Source organism: Chroicocephalus ridibundus, chromosome 10 (assembly GCF_963924245.1).
Source record: "Chroicocephalus ridibundus chromosome 10, bChrRid1.1, whole genome shotgun sequence".
In the NCBI taxonomy this organism is placed as follows: domain Eukaryota; kingdom Metazoa; phylum Chordata; class Aves; order Charadriiformes; family Laridae; genus Chroicocephalus; species Chroicocephalus ridibundus.
The window spans coordinates 19,408,140-19,429,836 of record NC_086293.1 but is presented as its reverse complement, the minus strand read 5'-3'; the positions used below and the strand labels follow the sequence as shown (position 1 = coordinate 19,429,836).

The window sequence follows — 21,697 nt, the reverse complement described above, 5'->3', positions numbered from 1 at the left end:
TCCCCCCCCCCCGGTCATTGCGCTTCCGCGTCACGTGGGTTCGTCCGCCGGCTTCCGGAAGTGCGTCACGGGCTCGGGCCTGTCTCCTGAGTCGGCCCGCTACGGAACTTCGTCCCGAAACAAAACAGACCGGAGCGGCGGGCGGGGCCGTGAGTGCGGGGCGGGACGGCGGCGGCGGGGCCGTGCGGGGCGGCGAGCGGCGGCTGGGGCGAGGGCCGGAGCCGCAGCCGCGGCGGCGGGAGGCAGGGCCGGGGCGGCGGGGAGCGAGGCGGTGTGGGAGGAGGCGGCGGTGGATGGCGGCGTGAGAGGGGCCCGAGGCGAGAGGGCTTGGCGGGCGGCGGGGGGCGCGGCAGCCGCGGGGCTGGGCCGCTGCCGTGGCCTGATGCTCTGCCTGCGCGGGGGCACTGCCGGGGCCTGCGGGCTGCGGGCCCTTCGGCAGAAGTACCGTTCCCTGTCCCTTTCCCCTCTCCTGAGGCCCGGCAGCAGCGCAGGGCAGGCCAGGGGCCCGCCGCCGGCTGCTGTCTGGTCAGACTCGTCTTCCCCAGAGACTTGTCAGGGCCTGGCGGGGGGCTGGGCCTGCCGGGCTCCCTAGGCAGCGTGGCTGTAAGGGCTAGCTGCTGGCACGGGGATTCCCACGCGGGTTGGAAGCATTCTGTGTGGCAGTGCTGGGTTGGGTGCCCGCCCCAAGCAGCTCTGTGCTTGTCCTGGCTCAGCCTGTGTGTCAGGCACGCTGAGGAACTGTAGTAAGAGATGAGCTTCAGCCTTGAGACTTCTGATCTCTCAGGGGAATATGGAGCAGGTGACAAAGGTACTTGTGTGCATGAAGGAAGTGTTTCTGTTGGCTCTATTTGGGATATGGAGGAGCCAAAAGTCCGTGGAAGGATGATGCTGGCGGATAGCCACAGCCCACAACTACCCCAATAAAGGCCTTTGGCTGCTGAGGGGGAGGTGCTGCAGGCACGAACCAGGGCACCTCCTCCTGCCAAGTGCTACATGTGCCCCAAACGTGGGGGTAAAGTGCATTTTGTTGGGCATCTTCTGCTGTTGTTCACTGAGCACTTACACTAGCTCAGTCTGGCGCTGCCATGGGAAGAGGCGGCCCTTCTCTGTGGCCCTTTGGTCCCATTCTTGAGTTCTCCCTTTCCTTTGGCCAGTGAAAATGTTTGTGCAGCCCCAGCATGAACTGGGCTGAGGAACTGCTCTAGGCTAAGACAAACATGTCAGGAAATAGTTTCGCTCTGGCTGTTGTCTTGGTCCAGTACGCGCTGCAACCACGTGGGTGCTCGCACCGGCACAAAGGCTGGGAGAACAGAGGGCAAGGAGGCACCTCCTCTCTCGGTAGCATGGCCAGGCTTTCGCGGCTCAGAGAAGAATGGAGCAAGGTTTCGTACAAGCGCCCAGCCCATCAGGTGCTTCTCGCAGGTACACCTGGCATCCAGCCAGGGCGGCCTTTCACCATCTCTCCCCTGCAGCAGCTCCTATAGTGCCGACATTAGTAATGCCAAAAGCTCTGTGCCCCTGCACACCTCGGGGCTGAATGTCCTGCCTGGCTGCATGTTTCCTGATGGCAGAGAGGCAGAAAGTTTCAGGGGTTAGAATAGGTGAATGGGAATAACCTGTGGTTTGCCTCTACTCATCCAAAACCCCATAGTGCCCACAGCGGCCTCAAGCTGCCATCAGTCTGGCAGCTGGAATCAGGCAGAGCTCCAGCCCCGCTTGGTTCCTGCCTGCTGTTAAGAATAACTGTCGGTAAAGCACCCGAGGGAGCCAGGCCCTTAGTAAGGCGTGAGAGCAGCAAGCTTCTCCCAGAGGAGTGACAGCAGACACGTGACCCTGGCACTCCTCCTCACCCTTTCTTGGGCAGAGGATGATCCTTTCTCAGCCCTCCAGGACCCTTCTCAGAGCCTGATGTCACCCTGCCCAGCAGTTATCCTATACCACCCCTTTGGAGGCACAGGAAGGAGGTGATGGAGTTCTGCCTGGTTCTGCATGAAGCAGTTGCTGCTTCTTGTCTCCCGTTCCTCTTGGAGTTCTCACCCTAGAGGCAAAAGAAATTCAGCAAAAAATGCTTTCCTATGTTTGCCAAGCCAGGTTAGCTTTCTCACCACTGGGAAGCATCTGTAGCCGGCGTGTTTTAGTGTTGGTGGTGTCGGGAGCTGAGCAACAGCATGCCGCTGGCAGCAGCAGCCTGCTGGCATCAGAATCCCAGCCTTGTGAACTACGGCCACGTTTGCCACTGCGAGGGGCTCTTCCCATCCCCTCTGCAGCCAGAGGCGCTGCGGCGTCCCCGGGAGACCCAGTGTGTGTAGCAGCTTGCGGGTGGCACTGCTGTCCTCCCACACTCTTTCAAGCTCTCTGGGGCTGATGCTGAGCCCTGCTCAGCGTCTTGGTCTCCAGGTTGTTTTGGGCCCCTCTGCTGCGGGTGGTGGGAGTTGCCTGTGCCAGGCAGCCAGGCTGGACTCAGAGCTCGGCCTTTTTGCTTGGCTTTGGTGGCTCTTGGTTAAAAGGGTGGGTTGGCCTGAAGATAAAGGGTTTGAGCTCAGCGCCTGTCATGGGGCTGGCTTTGCTAGAGCTGAGGGCAGGACAGGACTGCTTTGCTCTCTGGGCTTCCTTGCAGTTTGTGGCTACGACTCCATGCTTGTGGCTACTTGTTGCCCTGAGTGTTTCTAGAACACAAACGCCCTGCAGAGCTGCCAGCATGCTCCCTCCAACCGAGAGCTTCCCTTGGAGGTGCCTCCTGTTCCCGGCCATACACGAGCAGAGCTGTGGGGTCTGCACTTTGTACAAGGGTGAGGGCAGGACAGGCTATTCCTGAGGGCATGGGGAACTCCAGAGGGAGAGGTAGACTCGGCGGAGCTGGGCTAGACCAAGATGCCCTGTGTCCTCAGACGGGAGCAGGGCTGTGGGATGGGGTGTGAATCGGTGCACTAGGACCTGCTACTGGCACCTGGGGGTGGGTGGGATCCATGCAGCTGGATGTACTCTCCTGCAGCAAACCCCAGCAGACCGGTGAACGCTACTGGGGTGAGGGCAAGGGAAAAAGCTTCCCAGCTCCCTGCTTTTGCCACCTTCACGGAGGCACCTCGAGCAGGACTGTCTTCAGCAGGTTGTTCGAGCTCCTCTATGGAAGCCGTAACACCGGAGGGTGAAACTGAGACCAGCTCTTGGGCCAGGAGCTCCCATACCCTGTCAGGGAGCTGGCTCTTCCTGGGAGGGCAAGTCTAAGGCGGTAGGGGGGAGCACCCTGCCCACCCTGCCCTCTCCCCGGGGCAGGCGGAGTAGAGGTATCCTGTTTCCAGGCCAGGCCCCCGCTGGCGCTGTCTGTAAACCGGTGGAGAGATGAATATGCAAGGTGCAGTCATGCTGGTTAAGCTCCCAGCTGGTGGGCGGAGGGGGAGGAACTCTTTTCTTGCCAGGGAGCTCTGCTCTCATCTGTCACGGGAGACTGTCCCAGGCCTGCTCCTGCTTCTCCCCTTTCTTCCTTCTTAGGGCGTTACTCGCTCCCGTTCCCGCCCTCTTACATGGGACACTGTTTGACTGAAATAGCTGCCGCCCCAAGCTGTGGGGCGGGCTGCCCCAGTTGACCCTGGAGGCTCGATTTTGCAGACTGGGGCCTCCCCATGTCCTCGCCCTCGGCTCTGCCTCTGGGTGTTCTTAGCGCCGGCGGCTCCTCTGGGCCAGTGTTGCTGTAGTGGGAGCCATGAGCATGACAATTGCTTTCCAGGTTTTTAATGAGTGCCACATACGGAAGACCCCTGGTTGTATCTTGGGAGCTCTGACAAGCCCATGCTTTTGGCAGTAAGCGTTGTAACAGCTGTGATGAGGTAGGTTTCCTCACTGAGCTCTGCATGGGGCTTCCCATAAACGCTGCAGTGGAGGTCGTGTCAGGGCACCAGCCCTGGGAGGGCCTGGTGCTGGGGCAGAGAGCAGATCCTGATGTTGTTCGGCCTTCTCCACCTGCTCCTCCTGCCACGTTTGCTCTCTCCTCTCTTTAGGCCACTAGTTCCTTGCCAGAGAGTTTGACCACAGAGAGTCGCCAAGATAGCTGGGCCAGGAAGAAAACGTCGCACCCCTGACCCAGACTCCATTACCGACCCCGGCGGGCCGTTTGTGTCCTCCAAACGGCAGAAAATGTCCAGCAGCACCAATGCCCCTGGCCAGAGGAGAGTGTCTCGGGGCTTGGATGATGCCGCCAACAAGAAGAAGCAGAAGGATCGAGCCAACCAGGAGAGCAAGGAAGGTGAGAGCCCCTCGGCAGCGGTGCGGCGAGCAGGCCTGTGGTTTCTTGGCCCTGCAGGGTGGGAGCCTTGCAGCCATCTGCTGCAGGATAAGCAGATTTAACTAATCGCTTCCTGCAGCTGATGGTAAACCGTATGATGTGGGATCCTCTTCGGCAGAGTGTCCTCCCTGGACCTGTAACCTCCTTCCTTCGCGCGCTACTTAGCCCCAGCTATGTGAGGAAGGTCGAACCTGTGGCTTTGTTACCTTGAGCCTGGAGTTGGCCTCAGTGGTTGTTTATAGACTCTGCTTTTGGCTGAGGCAGAGCTGCCCTGATCCAGAGGCAGTGGGACTGAAGCCGGTGGGTGCTTTTGCAGCTGGAGGCAGTGCTGCTTCCCCATCCGTTTGCCGAGGCCAGATGCTGCAAAGCAGTGACACAGTGCTGACAGCGCCCGCCAAGTGCGGGGCCTGTGGGTGGGGCTGGTGCTTTAGCTTCTGTGTCAGGGCAAGGTGTGGCTCAAGTGGAATAGTTGCTGTGGAATAATTCCCTCTGTAGCTGTGTGTATCTGATGATGAAAACTATGCTTCAGGTGCAGGCTCTGGTGTGGGGCAGGTAATGCCTGCGGGCAGGATGCAGGCAAGAGTTCCTGCAGCCCTGGAAAATTGCTCGATTTTTCTGCCTGCTCCGTTATGACTGTTGTAACCTCAAAATCACAGGGTGTTTTGTAGGCCAAGGTAAATGAGTGCTTGCTGAGGTCTCTGCTGGAGCAGCCAGCTGCAGTCCCCGATGCAAAACCCCAGAGTGCAGAGAGTGCAGCGTTGCACCTCGTCTCACATGGGAGGTGTGCTGTATCTCTGGTAAGGCCTGACCCTCCGCACCTTCTGATGCAGGGGGCTTCTGCCTTCCCAGGGGCTGCAGTGCAGCCACGCTGCCTCTGTCCCCTCTGTGCAGGGGTGGTGAGGGATGGAACAAGCTGTAGATCCTTCAGACAGTACTGCTGAAGTACTTACCATGCTGCCAGCCCCACTGACACCTTTGCACCAGTGACTGTGGTGGTCAGCAGAGGTTTCCTACTGGTTTGTAGCCCATCAAGGAAGGCAGTGACAGCCCTCTGAGCACTCCAGGGTGGAGACCACAGTTCCCGTTGCTGCTGTTTCTCTGCTCCAGGACAGCGTGCTGTTGCTTTGAGCCCCTTGCCTGGCAGAGCTCACTGCCCTGTGGGGGTGGAGCAGGCCATGAGACACTTCTGGCTGTTGGAGGTAATCCTGTGGGGAGCAGGGATTAGGTGTCAGGTCAGTTTGTTTCCCCAGCCTGATCTGGAAGGAGGTTTTGGCTGCGGACATTGGTAGCTTGTGCTGGAATGGGAATGCTAAAGTGCAGCTGGGCTGTGTGGTTCTCTTGTTACAGCAGAATTTGTTTGAATGGTTTGAGCATGACCAAACATCAGGTTCTCCCTGTCTGATCAAGGCAGGACTCTTCTGCACGCCTGGAGGCTGAGGGCCTGGTGCGCTGAGCAGGGGCACACAGCCCGGTTACCACAAGCTCGACACTGAGACATGCTTCAAAGCAGCGCTGTCTGTGCAGTGCAGCGATGTTGTGTCGCTTCTACTGGGGTGCTGGTTAGACTGAAATACGGCGGTGTGGCCCAGACCAGTGGTGCTGGGAGCTGACTTGCTGTGGTGCCCCAGGGAAGGGAGAGCTGTGAGGAAGCAGAGGAGGAAAATGAACAGCACATGCAGTATGCCTAGACAGAGGTTCAGGGGATAAAGAGGTGGCGTTTGAGATTTTGGGCATCAGCGTGCTGGCCCATGCTCTGAGATAACGGAATGACAGACCTGCCTGCGCTTTGCTTCTCTGCCCACCAGTGTCTCACCCTGAGCTCGAGCAGGCTGAGACTGCCCAGGAGAAGGACTCAGAGGAGGGTAAGTCAAGGTGTGCGTCAGCTGTCAGTGCATGGCCATGGAGTGCCCTTGCCGAGGGATCTGAAACTCTCACATTGTCGTTGTCCCATGCTCAAGCGTTGAGCAGAACTAACCTGAGTGCTCCTTGCCACAGCGTTTGTTTTAACAGGATGCAGTCTTCCCAGGGGCCCAGAAGGATGCACATGGCTGGGAAGGGCTTGTCTGCAAGGAAGAGGCCCTCAGCACATGGCAGGCTGCTTCTGACGCAGGTGTCATGGTGCTGCTGAGCACATCTGTCCTGCTTGTTTCTGAGCAGGGAGCTGGGCTGGGCTGGGAAAATCCCAATCCATGTCACCCAGTGAGTGCTGATGACTGTTTCTGCCTTGATCCAGGCCTGCTTTGAGGGCAGATGGAGTGGGATACCCTTATGCCACAGAGGGCAGAATTAACCTGACTGAAATTAAGGTGATATAAATCACCTTTTTGCCTTGAAGACTTCAGAACACCGCAGGGCCAGACCTGGAGCCTGGCAGGCACCTGGTGGGCGTTCTCCCTGCAGTGGAGTGACACTGCCACACCATTTTCTTCCTGGATGTGGCCTTCTTGCCCGGCTGGCCAGGCAACCACCCGTGTTTCAGTCGTGGTAACAGTGCTCACCTGGCAGGAGTACAGTGCTTTCGTGGTAGCAGCTGGGCTGCTCAGTTTGCATATGCAAAGAGGAAGTGGCAATTTCTGGTTGTGGGCAGAGTCCACTTGAATCCCCAGAGTAATTCTGTGGCTTCCTCGTTCCCTGGGGAAAGCAGCAATTGCTTTGTAGTTGGCAGGAGCCACCCCTTCTTCCCAGCCACTGCTGCTGCACGTGATGGGGCTGAGAGCAGCGCTGCCTTTCTGATCTCTCCGGTTCCCACCAGCATTCACCTGCCCTGCCACAACTTGTGCTCTTGTTTGTGGCCTGTCTGATGAGAGCAGGTTGCAAGCTTCCTGTTTGATTCGCATGACCTGTGTTCCCTGCGTCGACCTCCTTGAACTGAGCATGCATTCAGGCTCTCGTTCCCCAGCCAAGGCGTGGGCACTGCAGGCTCGTGCCCCAGCAAGTGTGTGACGCTTCCCTCCCTCTTCCTAGAGCTGCTGCTGGACTGGAAGCAGAACGCTGATGAGATCATCGTCAAGCTGAACTTGGGCAGCGGAGCTCTGAAGGTGGAGGATGTGGATGCTGCTTTCACTGACACGGACTGTGTGGTCAAACTACCAGGTATGGGGAGTGGAGGGACTGCTGCAGATGTTTCGTCAGCTGGGCTCGGCGCAGCTAGAAGTGGGGCTGATCCAGGCAGGCATAAAACTTTTCCTTCAGAGGCAGTGCCCCGCTGTCAGCTGGCACAGCTTCAGCCAGCAGGCAGGGCTGATACAAGAGCAGTGTAAAAGAAGAAGAGTGTAGAGCTGAGGAGGGCAGGAGCTGGCCTCTGCGCCAAGCGAGCAAGTGCCCACTGCTGCGTTGGTGCATCTCTGTCCCCTGCTTGCTAGGGTGACTGAGTCAGTCATGGGTATCCCTTGGAAAAGCGACCATGCCCCTGAGGGCAGAGAGGCCCAGGGCCTTCCCTCTGGGAAGGAGGCCAGCCAGATGTACAAAGCAAATCCAGGAAAGCTGGCATTACCCTGAAGGCTCCTGGGGTATGGTGGCAGCCTGCCTGCAGCATCCTTGGCTCTGGATGAGCGTTCCCTTGATCCCTGAGGCAGGTGAAAGGGGGCTGTGGGTTAGGTGACAGCTCTCTGGAGCGCTGCCTGAGGTGCCTGTCCCCCTCTGCTTGCAGACGGGCGCCAGTGGAGCTGTCAGTTCTATGAGGAGATTGAGAGCTCCTGCAGCAAGGTCCAGTGCAAGAAGGGCAACTTTCTACAGCTTGTGCTTCAGAAGAAGATCCCGCTGCATACCTGGTCTTCGCTTCTGGTGAGAAGGGGAGGATTTACCTTTTGAGGAGCTTACGGAGCCCGGGGGAGCTGGGGTGAGGGTTTCACTTCCTGCTCTTGAGCTGCTGAGGGAGCAATGTGGGGCACATCCTGCATCCACGTGCTTCCAGAGGCCACTGCCTCTGTGCCTTGCCTCTGTCCCAGGGAGGGCAATGTCATTGTACCCCTGTTCCTGCCTGCCCCACACTCTCCAGGTTCTGGAGCAGAGCCCTAGCGCATTTGGGGAACGGCGAGTGAGGGTGAGGGGCTGACAAAGAGCATGAGAGGTGCTGCTGCCTGGATACCTTCCCACTGTGCTGCACTGCTTTTCACAGAAGAGAAGGAAAGACGGATCCAAAGAGCTGACCAAAGGGGCTGCATGCTGGGAGAACGGGAAGGAGAAGGCTGCTTCTGCAGAGCTGGCCCCTGAAGAGCTGAGGGCTGAAGGCACAGAGACACCGAGGTCCCGGCGGGAGCCTTCCAACCCCAAGCGCGCTCCGGGAAGAAGCGAGGCCCTGGGAGGGAAAAGCCCAGCCAGCCCAGGGACACAGAGCGGCCCCAGCGCCAAGCGGGCAGTATACCTCAAAGTGGCTCCCACTGAAGAGGGGCCAAATGCCAGAGTCACTGGGAGCATGGAGCCCAGCAAAGGGCACAGCGGGAGGGCAGGCAGCCGCCGCAATGGCAGAGCCAGCCAGGTCGATGGGCCTACAGCCCTCACGGACCTCGCACCGCCACTGGAGAAGGTACTTAGCACCCAGCCAAACGGGGCACCCCTGCTTCTCAGCCCCCATGCAGAGGATGCTGCTTGCACAGGGACCCATCAATGCCGACGAGATGGGCTCCGGTGTTCTGTGGGGGTTGGCATGGGCCTGGCTGTGGTGGAGAAGAGGGTGACATGAGGACCCTGCAGTTGCTGGGCTGAGCGTGTGCTCTGGTGCTAAGGAGGCTGAGCCGAGCATGGGATGTGTGGGGGAAATGGGTGGCATGGGGCTGTGCCTGCCTGTCTGGCAGGAGTCACAGCGGATGAGCCAGGGCAGCTTGGGGGTGATGGTGTCTGTTTTTTACCATGTCCCTCTGTTTTGAAAGGCCGTGGTTTTGGCCAAAGAGACCGTTCCTGTGGAGATGCCACCTCTCACAGCTACCACAGAGGTGTTCCCCCACCGTGTTGCCACCTGTGTGGAGAAGAGGGTCCTGCAGCCAGGCAGCCCTGCCGAGGCCTTGCGGGGCCGGGACTGTACACCTGTCCTGGGAGAGAGCTCTAAGGCTGTCCCAGTGGCCACCCCTCCCCTGGGCAGAGACAGTGAGAAGAGGGACTGGTCCAAGGATGACGTGGCTCTGGAAGCAGCAGCTGATGGTGAGTGGCTGGAGCCCAGCGGTCAGCCTGGTTGGGAAAGTTCATCTGCTCAGGACCTCTCCTGGGTCAGCCTGCAGTGCTGCCTCGGCGCGCAAAGAAGGTAATATCTCTCTCCATGGCTTTCCTTGCTCAGAGCCAGAGCCTGTTGTGAGCCTGACCTTTGTCAAGAATGACTCATACGAAAAGGGAAATGACCTGGTGGTGGTGCACGTCTACGTGAAGGAGATCCACAAGGAGACATCCAAGGTGTTGTTCCGGGAGCAAGACTTCACGCTGCTGTTCCAGACGAGGTACCGACATGCCTCGGGACAGTGCCAAGCTGCTGCGGAGCTCTGGACTATGGCCAGGTTACTTGTTCGTTCACTTCTTCTCACTCGCTCCCAATTTCTTTGCAGCGACACAAACTTCCTTCGCCTCCATCCTGGCTGTGGGCCTCACACAGTGTTCCGGTGGCAGGTGAAACTCAGGTATGGCTTCTATCCTTCTAGCCCACACCAGGGCAAGGGTGCTGAGAGTGCAGAGCTGGAGCAGGAGCCAGTCCTGGCTGGCACGTCTGTGCAAGGAACGCTCATTTCTGCACCTGGGGGTCTCCCTTACGCCATGCTGCACTAATGCCCCAAGCCCAGGCTGCCTTGGCTCTGTGTGGTGGCTTGCAGGGGAGGAAATCCCAGTGCCTCCTTGCCTGCAGTTCCCCCCAGCCTGTTCCGGAGCTCTTGGGGATGGAGCCAGACCAGCCTATGTGCATTTGGGGTGGGCTGTCCAGTGGGAGGGGCATGTGGAGCCAAGCAGAATGAATCTGCCAGGAAGGGGGCCCTCTGTGTGCTCAATGTTATCCAGGCTCAAGGGTTTCCGCCCTTGTTTGCCAGGCCCACCTCAGGGTTGGTGCTAACTGGGTCCCTAATGCCTGGTGTCCATGGCACTACCTTGCAGAGGCTTTGGCCTTTCTGAGGCTGCTGGGGGGTCTGGGGCACCCCTGACTTGCTGGGTGTCTTGCAGGAACCTTATTGATCCGGACCAGTGCACATACAACTTCATGGTGTCTCGCATCGACGTCTGCCTGAAGAAACGCCAGAGCCAGCGCTGGGGGGGGCTGGAGGCTCCAGCCACACGAGGTCTGCACCCTGCCTTTTTGTCTTGCCTGCCTGCTGCACCCTAGCAGGGCATGGGCCCTCCTCACTCCTGGCAGCAGTCAGATCGTGCCAGATTGTCCGGTGCAGGGTTGTGGGGAAGGAGGGGGGCTTAGTGGGTGTAGGCAGGAGAGGTTTAGGGCAAGGCAAGCCAAGCCAAGCTCTAGGGGAAGGACATTGCTGTTCCCCTTGTTCATGGGGAAGAGGCATAGGAGAGAGCCTGTGTGCGAGCGTGGACCAAGTGGCTCAGCCCCACCGTGGGCAGCGCATGGTGCTGCTAACCACAGGCCCACCCTTCCCCCTTTTTAAGGTGCAGTGGGTGGTGCAAAGGTTGCCATGCCTACAGGCCCTACCCCTCTGGACAAGAACCCCCCTGGCAGTAACCAGCATCCCCTGTCCAGCAAGGAGGAGGCCCGAGCCAGCGACAAAGAGAAACCGCGTGTGGAAGATGGGAGTCTGGATGGTGTGGCAGCTCGTACAGCCCCAGAGCATGTGGCAGTGAAGCAAGAGCCCCACATCCCCTCGGTGAGTAGGTCTGCATGGGGTTTGACCTGGGCAGGGGGAAAGGGGGGCCCACTTGTCCATCTTGTGGGACTCCACCTCCCTGGTGTTGCTTTGGGGACTGGCAGACTGTTTCTGGAAGAGAAGGCAGCACTCCTCAGTCATAGCTGGCAGGACTGGGGGCAGCAATTGGCCTGTCTGTCCCAGTCCTGGTGGGAGATGGCATGATGGCTCCAGCCCAGCCATGTCTGAGGGATGCCTTGGGCTTTCGGTTTCCTCTGGTGTTCCCAGAGAGACCCCCCGAACGCAGCACTCTCACACCCTCCTCTTCTTTGGCAGCCCAAACCGACGTGCATGGTGCCACCAATGACACACAGCCCTGTGAGCACTGAGAGTGTGGAGGATGATGAGGATGAGGACGAGAAGAAGAAGGTGTGCCTGCCCGGCTTCACAGGGCTGGTGAACCTTGGCAACACCTGCTTCATGAACAGCGTCATCCAGTCCCTGTCCAACACCCGGGAGCTGCGCGACTACTTCCATGGTGAGCCCACACTGAGAGCCCAGCAGAGCCCTGTCACTCGGATGGTGCAGCCAGTGGCACCCTCGCTCTCCTGTGTCTCTTACAGATCGGTCCTTTGAGTCGGAAATCAACTATAACAACCCCCTGGGGACTGGGGGACGCCTGGCCATTGGCTTTGCCATGCTGCTGCGAGCGCTGTGGAAGGGCACACATCATGCCTTCCAGCCCTCTAAACTAAAGGTAGGGCTGCAGTCACCAGCACTGCCGTGAGTCCCCACCACTCTTCTGTGGGCACCTGGATGCCCTGCTGGTGCCACTGAGAGCTAGGTGGGTGTGGGTGGGTGCAGCCAGGCTTTGTGTGTCGGACTGGCAGTGCTGCCAGGGGGCTGCTGATCAGCTCTGACTACTGTGCTCTCCCCAGGCAATCGTGGCCAGCAAGGCCAGTCAGTTCACTGGCTATGCCCAGCATGATGCTCAGGAGTTCATGGCCTTCCTACTTGATGGCCTGCACGAGGACCTCAACCGCATCCAGAACAAGCCCTATACAGAAACTGTTGACTCAGATGGGAGGCCCGACGAGGTGAGGATGTCCTTCCCCAAAGCCACTGGGAGAGCAGCCCTAGCCTGGGTGGTTTAGCATAGTGCTGACCCCTCTTTCCCCATAGGTGGTAGCTGAGGAGGCCTGGCAACGACACAAGATGAGGAACGACTCTTTCATTGTGGACCTTTTCCAGGGCCAGTACAAATCCAAGCTGGTGTGCCCAGTGTGTTCCAAGGTAGGGCAGCCCTTGGAGGGTCTGTTCCTGTCCTGGCTGTGCAGCAGCAGGCTTCTGACCCTCAGAGGGCACAGGTCACAGGGCAAGGCTCGATCTCAGGTCTTCTGGGGCTGCTGCCCCACTGATCTCAGCCACAAGCACTTCCCACAACTGAATGTGCTCTCGTATCTGCAGGTGTCTATCACCTTCGACCCCTTCCTGTACCTCCCTGTGCCTCTCCCACAAAAGCAGAAGGTGCTGACTGTCTACTACTTTGCAAAGGAGCCACACAAGAAACCGATCAAGGTAAAGGACACCGTCTGCTCTGGGGTAGGAGCCTGAGAGGGCTCCTGGAGATGCCCCAGGCAGCTGGTTGTGTGCCAGCAGGCTGAGCCTTGTGTTAAGGGCCCGCATGCCTTGGTGTGGTGTGACTGATGGGGCACTTTCTTGCTGGCAGTTCCTTGTGAGTATCAGCAAGGAGAACTCCAGTGCCATGGAGGTACTCGACTCGGTGGCCCACAGTGTGCATGTGAAACCAGAGAACCTGCGCCTGGCAGAGGTAAGAGTGCTCCAGCTGGGGAGCAAGCCGTGGGCTGCTCTTGTGGGCACCCTGGTTCCCACAGCTCTGCAGGGAATATGGCCACTGACAGTCGCTTGCCATATGCCGCATATCCACGGGACAGATTTTGTCATGGGTGGCAGTGTCCTGCACAGGGCGCTGCCAAGCGGAGCCCTGCTAGGAGGGCTGGGCCACCGCAGGAGGGCAAGGGGTGTCCATCCTCCCCTGGTGGGTTGGTGAGCCGAGCACAGCATCCCTGTGGTGCTGCTGTCCCCGCAGCTCACTGTGGGGCTGAGGTCTGTGGCTTTCTCAGGAGATGAAGTATGGGGCAGCCCTCACATGGTCTTACTCCACTGCTTTCCTGCCAGGTGATCAAGAATCGATTCCACCGCATGTTCCTGCCATCCAACTCGTTGGACACAGTCTCCCCCACAGACCTGCTGCTCTGCTTCGAGGTGCTCTCCCCAGAGCTGGCCAAGGAGCGGGTGGTGGAGCTGCAGGTCCAGCAGGTAAGAAGGGACATTGGGACTGCCTGGAGGCATGCAGAGAGGCTGAGCCTGCAAGTGGGGCTGAGCAGGAGGGGGAGAGTTGCACACAAGAGTGACTAGCTGCGTTGAGCATGGATGCCCACTGGGGCTACCTTGTCCTGCCTGGGTGCCGTTCCCTGACCAATGGGTCCTTTCTCCTACAGCGTCCGCAGGTGCCCAGCGGCCCCGTCGCCAAGTGTGCTGCCTGCCAGAAGAAGCAACTGCCTGAGGATGAGAAGCTCAGGCGCTGCACGAGGTGCTATCGAGTCGGTTACTGCAACGTGTGAGTTGACTTGGCGCATGGCAGGGAGGGATGATCTCCTGCCTTGAAGGGTTAGATGGGAGAGCTCAGTCCACTGGGAGGAGGTGGGATGGGTCTGGTCTTTGGGAGGGAGCCAGTCTGGCTGGTGGTGTTCCCCTTGTCCCCAGCCCATCCCTCTGGCCCTGCCAAGCTCCTGCCCAGGGTGGACGCGGATGCTGGGTTCACCTGGGACTCTATGTGTTACAGGGCATGTCAGAAAACACACTGGCCAGACCACAAGGCTTTGTGCCGCCCGGAGAACATCGGTTTCCCCTTCCTCATCAGTGTGCCGGAGTCCCGCCTGACCTATGCCCGCCTGGCCCAGCTGCTGGAGGGCTATGCAAGGTGAGGGTCCAGGGAAGGAGGGTGCTTCTACCCCGGAGCTGAGCTCGGCCCTGTGCCTGTCCGTCTCTGACTGTCACCTCCTTGCCCAGGTACTCGGTCAGCGTGTTCCAGCCTCCATTCCAGCTGGGACGGATGTCACCAGAGCAGGGGCTGCAGCCTCTGCTCCCGGACAAGCTGGAGCCCCTGGCAAAGAGCAGCTGTGCAGCAGCCACCTCTGCCCCTGAGCTGGGGGACGGGGACAGGGCTTCCAGCCTCCTGCAGGAGCCCCCGCTCTCGCCAGCTCTGCCAGAGCTGCACCCGGAGCTGGGGGACACTGGCACTGTCCGGAGCAAGGTCCTGGCAGCCAGGAGTTCTCTGCTGAGCTTGGATTCGGGCTTCTCCGAGCACATGGAGTCGCAGGGCGACAGCTGTTGCGAGAAGGAGCCGTCCTATGAGAGAGCCCTCAAGCCAGAAGGTAAGAGATGTTGCGATGATAACCGTGTCTGTGCCGGCAGCCCCAAGACAAAACAAGAGCAATTCTCCCTCCTTGGGGTGATCTCCCACCACAGCATCTCCTCTCCTGTTGTGAGCTTTGTCCGGAAACCCTTGGGAACATATGTGAGGCCCTGGGAGCTGTGTTTTGGCAGCACTGCCTCACCTGAAATGCCTGTCTGCCCATCCTCTGTCTTGCCTTGACAGGGCCCTCGGGGCAGAGCCAGAGACCTGACTAGGAAGAGGCTGGAGTGTTGTGTTGTTGTGGGAGTGGTGGGAAGGCAAGGGCTGGCAGAAGCCTCCAAGTCCCGTGGGAGGGCAGAGCCTGGCGCAGGCTGAACCCCTCGGGGCTGTGAGCGTAGCGTTTCCCTCGCTCTGACTCAGCTGCACGGGAGCAGCCTCTTGCGCTCGGCTGCCTGACTGTCACGTTTCCAGACACTCGTCTCAGGATGGCAGCAATGTGCAGTGAAGGGGCAAGGCAGGCAGAGGAGCACAGCTTGCCAGGGGCAGGCGCCTGCTAAAAATAGTCAAGGACACGGGGCACGTGGTTGTGTGCCTGCAAGGCCGTAGCATGTGAGATGGGGGTGGGGGCACTGCAAATTCTTGGCCCCCTACGCAGGGCAGACAGGCAGTGCCACCGCAGATCTGTCCCTGCCTGTCCACAGCTGCCATCCCTGGGTACCAACACACTCCAGACTCGCTGAGTGCCCGCGCCACGCAGTTCTACATCAACAAGATCGATGCTGCCAACCGAGAGCACAAGCTGGAAGATAAAGGTGAGCCCAGGGCCCTAGAAGGTGCCACCTTCATCCCTTGCAGTCGCTGGTAGGGTGGTGGATCTGCCTGGCCAGGGTGCCAGAGGCTGCATGGCACAAGGTGAACCCAGGTGTCACTGTCAGGACTGGACGGTGGAAGCTGCATCTGGCACAGAGGAGGGCAGGGCTCTGCTGCATAGAGCCGCTGCCTAGAAATTCTTCTCAGGCATGACATTCCTGCTCTCCTCAGCAAATAGACCAATTCCCTTCAAACTCCTGCATCCACAGAGAGTCTGTGATCTGTGGGTCACGTCATGTCTGAATGGGACACCCGCAGCCAGTGCTGGTTATGGAGGTGCTACCGAGAGGGACTGTGCCCACCTTGCCCCACTGGCTGTGGGCCTCTGCCACCCTGGGGTGGTGAACTGGGCACTGCAGGTGCCCCAGAGGGGTACTTGTCCCGTCCTGGCAGCGCTGCGTGATTGCTGTATTGGGACGGGCAAGACTACTTCTAGCCCCAGCAAGGTGGCCTGGTGTAGCCTGTCAGGGCAGGTGTGTGAGGTGTGTGCTCCTTCTCAGGTGACAACCCCCTGGAGCTGACAGATGACTGCTCCCTTGCCCTGGTGTGGAAGAATAATGAGCGCCTCAAGGAGTTTGTGTTGGTGGAATCCAAGGAGCTGGAGTGCGTGGAGGACCCAGGCTCGGCTAGCGAAGCAGCCCGGGCTGGCCACTTCACCCTGGAGCAGTGCCTCAATCTCTTCACCAAGCCTGAAGTCCTGGCCCCAGAGGAAGCGTGGTGAGGAAGGTGATGGGGTGGGTTCCAGCCTGTGGGCTCAGACGGCAGCGGGGGTTTCCCAGGAGCTGTCTGGGCCTGCACGCTTCTTCTGGCAGCCTGGAGCGTTGCTCTGGCCTTCCCTGTGCTCTGGAGAGGGAGGCTAATAGACAGCAGGGAGCAATGCCAGCACTCCACAGGGCTGTGCTGGCCTCCCTTGGCAGGGGAGGCTGAGACCCCCCACATCCCCTCTGTCAGCCCCACCTGTGAGGGACCTTGAGGCTGGGCTGGGCTGGGCTGTGGGACCCGGGGCTCTCCCCGCGCTGGTAATGATATAATAATACCTCTTCCCCTAGGTACTGCCCCAAGTGCAAGCAGCACCGCGAGGCCTCCAAGCAGCTGATGCTATGGCGCCTGCCCAACGTCCTCATTATCCAGCTCAAGCGCTTCTCCTTCCGCAGCTTTATTTGGAGGGACAAGATCAACGACATGGTGGACTTCCCCGTCCGGTGAGACCCCGGGGGATGAAATGCCTGTGCTGCCCTGCAGTCTGGCCTCTTGCTGCCTAATGCTGACTGCCCCGACTGACCCCCTGTCTCTCCCCAGGAGCCTGGACCTGAGCAAGTTCTGCATCGGCCGGAAGGGCGAGCAGCAGCTGCCCATGTACGACTTATACGCTGTGATCAACCACTACGGAGGCATGATTGGGGGGCACTACACGGCGTACGCCCGCCTGCCCAACGACAAGAACAGCCAGCGCAGTGACGTGGGTGAGGATCTGCCGACCTCGCCGCCCCGCCTCTCCTGCAGCTGTGGCCCTTCTGCTTGCTTAACCCTTCTCTCCTCTCAGGCTGGCGGCTCTTTGACGACAGCACAGTCACCACCGTGGATGAGAGCCAGGTGGTAACCAGATACGCGTATGTCCTCTTCTACCGCCGGAGGAACTCTCCTGTGGAGAGACCCCTGCCAGGGCACCCCGCAGACCACCGAGCTGAGCGCACACCCTCTGCCGAAGCTGCTGCTAGCCAGGTGAGAGCTCATGTCCCTTTTGGCACTGTTGGAGCCACAGAGCCGTGAAATGTGCCCAGATGCCCACACGCAGGGTCCAGCCTGTCTCTGCCAGCACCCACAGAGCCTGGCACAGCTGTGGTGTGATGTCTGCCTCTCTTCGACACCGAAGAGCTTGCACTGGCTGGGCGTTGGGACCTGTCTTGCCCTGTTCTCACTGTGAGCTTGGGATAGTCCCTGCCCTGAGGGACCACAGGAGAGCTGGTTTCCGTCTTTAGGGTGGGAGTGTTGGTGGGAGGGCACCAGAGGAGGCAGGAAGGGGGCCCAGCCTCGCCGGGGCCTGCACCGAAGGAAGGCTGTGAGCGGTACAGCAGGAGCTGGCTGTGCCGGGAAGCGGTGAGATCCTGCCCTCCGCAGCCGCTCTCGAGGCAGGGTGGGGGACACTTTCTGCTGGGGCCCAGCTTGGGGCCAAGCTAGGTGCAAAAAAGGCAAATGCCAGCGCTGAGCCAGAGGCCTGGCAGCCTCCGCAGGGTGCTGACGAGAAACCTGCCAGAGCGAGCTCTGCTGCTGGGCCGCCTGGGAGGGAGGGGTGGGCCAGCCGGTGGCAGGGTGCTTTCGGCATGCACTGGTGGGGAACGGTTGGGCTGATCTTTGCGTGAACGTCAAGACGTGAAGGCCCAGGTTGGGGCACAGCGCAGCACCCACCTGGCGAGCCCCTCCCCCCCCCCCCCCCCTCGCATCGCTGTCCTGCAGCCCTTCCCTCCGCGCTCAGCACCCCCGTGGCCCCGCGGGGATTCAGGATGATGCTCAATTCATGTCTGGCACGGTGGCACACGTGTGCCCTGTGGGGCCCTTCTGGCCTGGGTCCCCGGCCTGTCTGGCTCGTGCAGCCCTTGGTCCGGCACTGGTTAGGCATCCCAGCTCTTCCTTCTCGTCGGGGGACGGGAGCTGCCACTCTCTGGGGCCAGGGGCTGTCTGGCACGTTAGTGTCTGCCTGCCTGAGCTGTTCCTGTCCTGGAGGGGGGGCTTTGCGTGTCCCGGAGCAGCCCCACTTGCTGTTGGTGGCCTGGGCAACAGGAAGGCTGCGCTGCTCATCCCACGCTGGTGTTGGGAGCCTTCAGGGGCCCCGGGCAGCACCGACGCTCACTGTAACCCCCCCCAGCGCCGGGGCTCATCGGGTGTCCCCATGGCGCCGGGCCTCATCATGCCCTCGGCAGCACCGGATCCCCCGCAGCGCTGGGGGATCACTGGATCCCACCAGGGCTGAGCGAGTCCCCGAGCCCCTCGGACCACCCCCACCCTCCCGAGTACTGGGTGCCCTCTGGAGACCTGCGCCCTGATTGGCTGGCCCGCATGATCACCGAACGGCTGGGCTGTGATTGGCTGCCTGCGGATAATCCTCCTGGAAGTTGGACTACGATTGGCTGTCGGAGCATCCCCACCCGCTGAAGCAGACCCGTGACTGGCTGTGCTGCAACCGTGCCTCCTGCTCCTGCCGCCCCCCCCGGCTCTGGATTTGCTGTCATCTGAAGGATCCTGTTGGGATCACAAAAGCTGGGCTGTGATTGGCTGCTGCCTGCCCCCTCGACACCTGGACCCACCAATGCCAAAGCATCGGCTCCATCGGGATCTGGTTGCCCGCTCTGTGGCCCTACGAAGACCCTGCCCTGCCGGAGCCCGGCTGCGCCCCGTGTGCCGGAGACCCCGAAGAGCCGCGGGGGCGGGTGCGACCGCGACGGTGCTGCATGGGGAGGCGGGCTGGCTGGGCACGGGGCTGGGCTCGCAGGCAGCCGCCTGCCCCGGGGGATGGCGAGGGGTGTTGCCCATTGTGTTCTCCAAGTGCTGACGCAGGTTTCCACATCGCAGGCTTCTCTGATCTGGCAGGAACTGGAGGCTGAAGAACAAGAGTTGCAGCTCGAGGCGCCCCAAAGGCCTGCAAGAAACTCCTGGAGGCCCCGTGGCCAGAAGCGGAGTCCGGGCACCCCCCAGCACCCAGATGAAGGCTGCGTCAGATACTTCGTCCTGGCCACCACGGCCGCAATTGTCGCGCTCTTCCTGAATGTCTTCTACCCGCTCATTTACCAGACCCGCTGGAGATAGGCACAGGCACGCAGCCAGCTGCAGGAGCAGAGCTGCCGGGGCATGCACTGTCCTAGGATGCTACGCGACGAAGATGTCAGGTGGCAGGACAGAAACTGCCAGGAAGGACTCGCCAAGGGAAGCGTGGGGATGTCGGCTCCTGCCTGTCTGCTCTGGCATCTCCCGTGCCAGCTGGCAGGGCTGCGTGGGCAGCTCGCTGCCTTGCCAAGGTGCAGCCCAGAACCAGGAGTCCCTCAGCCCTCCTTCACCCGTTCTGCCTGCTGGGAGCAGGGCAGACCTCGTGGCTACCTGCTGCTCAGGGAGGGATGTTGCTGCTGCAGCAGGACCGGGGGCTGGGAGCCCTCTGGGAATATCAACCACCTCTGCTTGGCTCCCAGGAAAGAAGCAGAGACCTACTGGAAGGCTGCAGCAAGGGCAGGATGCCCTGACACGGGTCCTGGTCCGGCCACCTCTCCCAGCTGTGCTGCTGCGAGAACCTTGTGCTCCCCAGGGCTGGTGTGACCTATGGCTCCTGGGCCAGCCCCGTCCCTCCTGGTGCCGGCTGCCTATGCACCTGGAGCTGTGCATGTCACACTCTCATGCTGGGACCGAATGGGCTTGTCACCAAGGGCTTGCGTGCTTCTCTGTTCAGCGCTGCTGCAGCTCCTCTTCCCCAGGCAGCTGCTGCGGAGCCTGGCAAACTGGGATGGGATGCCCACGGTGAGCACCCCCCTCTGTGGGCTGCTGGCTCCCACCATCGCCATGGGGGCTGTCCCCACTCAGCCCTAGCTGGCTGTGTCTGGGGGGCTGGGTCTGTGCTGGGGGAGCGTGGTGCGGTGCCTCGTTTGCGAGGGGACGGGCTGCCCATGCTGTGGGAGAGGCATGGGGTCGGGGAGCGCAGGCAGGACCTCGGTGTGTTAATAAAGCCGGGTTTTCCAAAGAGAAGCGGTATCCCTGTCCTGTGTGATGGGACCCCCGCAGAGGGGCAGGGACTCTGCCCCAGAGCCTGCTCCAGCACAGGGCAGGTGCCAGTGACCTTCCTGTACCTGATGCAGCTGCTTGCAGAGTCTCTCTGGCCCAGCCGGCACAGTGACCCTGCCCTGGGCTTCGCAGGGTGCCTGGTACACCCTGTGCAGCAGCAGGCTCTGGGGACAGCTCTTGCCTGCTGGTGCTGTGGGGCACAGGCTGGGCTCTGGCTCCCCAGCCATGGGGTGGCAGCCCCGGTGGGACACGTACGGGGCAGGGGGAGCCCGGTGTGGCCGGCAGCGCACGGTCCCATGGGGCCGGGGCGCAGGCTGCGGCTCCAGCGGTGTCTGACATTGAGACGTGTCGCCCTTGGCTGAGCGTGGCTCAGCCTGCTCTGGCGTGTTTGGGTGCGAGAGGTGACTTCAGAGCCCTGTGACTTCCTTTTCCGTCTCCGCTGCTGTCCCGCCGGCTGTGTCCTTGGCTGGCGTGGGAAGGATGCTTGGCAGGGAAGGGGGTCGCCCGGGTGTCTGGCTGGGGTTTGAGCCGGACAGCGGGGAGCCCAGGGCTCCTCCGCCTCGGTCCCGCACCCCTCTTGCACGTGCGCCACACTGTCCCCCCCCTGCCGAGTGGGTCCCAGCCGGGGAGGCTGGTGGGGCCGTGCCGTGGTCATGAGGTGCCGGTCCTGGAACAGTCGCCTCATTGTCTGCAGCCCCGGGGCTCGGCGGCTTCCCCCGCTCGCCCACGGCGCTGGCCTCGTGGGGCTGAGTCAGTGCCCGGCGCCGGTGGGGTGACCTCTGCTCCGGCTGGCGCCCCAGGCTTGGGGCCTACAAGCCACTGCCTGCACCTGCCTGCCCTCCCCGGAGGTGGGTGGCCGGCAGCGAGGCCCAGGCTACACCCTCTGGGCTCTGGAAATCCCCTCTGGTCCTGTGCCGTTCCTTAGACCCCGGCAGGCGCTGGCAGCCTGCCCCGTGGCTCGCTGCTGCCGCCCGGGCTGGCAGGGTGCCCGTGCTGGGGCGCGGGGCTCTGCTCAGACCGGCCCTGGCCGCGGCAGCCCCGGGGCCACGAGTGCCGGGCTGGGGAGAGGCAGCAGCACCGGGGCCGGGCTGAGCGTGCTGCAGCCTGGCTCTCCTTAGGCAGGCAGGCGGGGGCTGCCGCCGGGGGCCCTGGGCACGCTGCCTTACCCCTGCCAGGGCTGGCACCGGCTGCTGTGTCTGCTCCACACTGTGTGGGATCCCCCACCTGAGGGGTTGCATCCCCCACAGCCCCCCTGGGAGCAGGGAGGGAGAGGGGTGGGCTGGGCACTGGTGTCCCCCTCATGCCCCTGGTGTCCCTATCCTGCCCGCGGTCTCCCTCTCATGCCCGCCTTCTGCTTGCAGGGACTGCCCCCGGTGCCGTTCGGATCCGGCCTGGCCCCCGAAGGAGCCCCGGCGCTGGCCGCAGAAGGCCTCCCCGAGCGCTTCGCCAGCCCCGCCGAGCGCCCGGCCCCCTCCTACAGCAGCATGGAAGAAGTCGACTAGGGCGTTGGGGGGTGCCTGCCCCGGGGGGTGCGGGCCGGGCCGGGCACTGGGGAGGGAGGGGGGGATGGGGGGTGGTTGG

The 21,697-nt window shown here is 61.4% G+C and overlaps 1 protein-coding gene across 11 annotated transcripts; it reads left to right on the top strand.

The window, feature by feature from the left end:
• Window positions 1–11: 11 nt before the first annotated feature.
• On the top strand, window positions 12–21,664 carry USP19 (ubiquitin specific peptidase 19). 11 transcript variants are annotated; one of them, XR_010072723.1, is made up of 29 exons: window positions 38–149; window positions 3,725–3,824; window positions 3,996–4,240; window positions 6,085–6,141; window positions 7,244–7,372; window positions 7,929–8,062; window positions 8,397–8,804; window positions 9,148–9,415; window positions 9,549–9,705; window positions 9,811–9,882; window positions 10,412–10,527; window positions 10,853–11,067; window positions 11,383–11,584; window positions 11,670–11,803; window positions 11,985–12,143; window positions 12,229–12,339; window positions 12,514–12,624; window positions 12,776–12,877; window positions 13,246–13,386; window positions 13,569–13,687; window positions 13,913–14,050; window positions 14,140–14,504; window positions 15,187–15,297; window positions 15,856–16,072; window positions 16,405–16,557; window positions 16,655–16,818; window positions 16,899–17,077; window positions 18,923–19,855; window positions 21,478–21,598. XR_010072723.1 is itself a non-coding variant. In XM_063347651.1 (28 exons), the coding sequence occupies exons 3-28, from the start codon at window positions 4,132–4,134 to the stop codon at window positions 21,616–21,618; spliced, it is 4,212 nt and encodes a 1,403-aa protein (XP_063203721.1). In that variant the 5' UTR covers window positions 38–149; window positions 3,725–3,824; window positions 3,996–4,131; the 3' UTR covers window positions 21,619–21,664. The 11 variants fall into 11 exon arrangements, 10 of the variants coding, with proteins under 10 accessions (XP_063203716.1, XP_063203721.1, XP_063203719.1 ...); XM_063347651.1 differs by lacking the exon at window positions 18,923–19,855 and having other exon boundaries at window positions 21,478–21,664; XM_063347649.1 differs by lacking the exon at window positions 21,478–21,598 and having other exon boundaries at window positions 10,889–11,067; window positions 18,923–21,458.
• The last annotated feature ends 33 nt before the right edge of the window (window positions 21,665–21,697 follow it).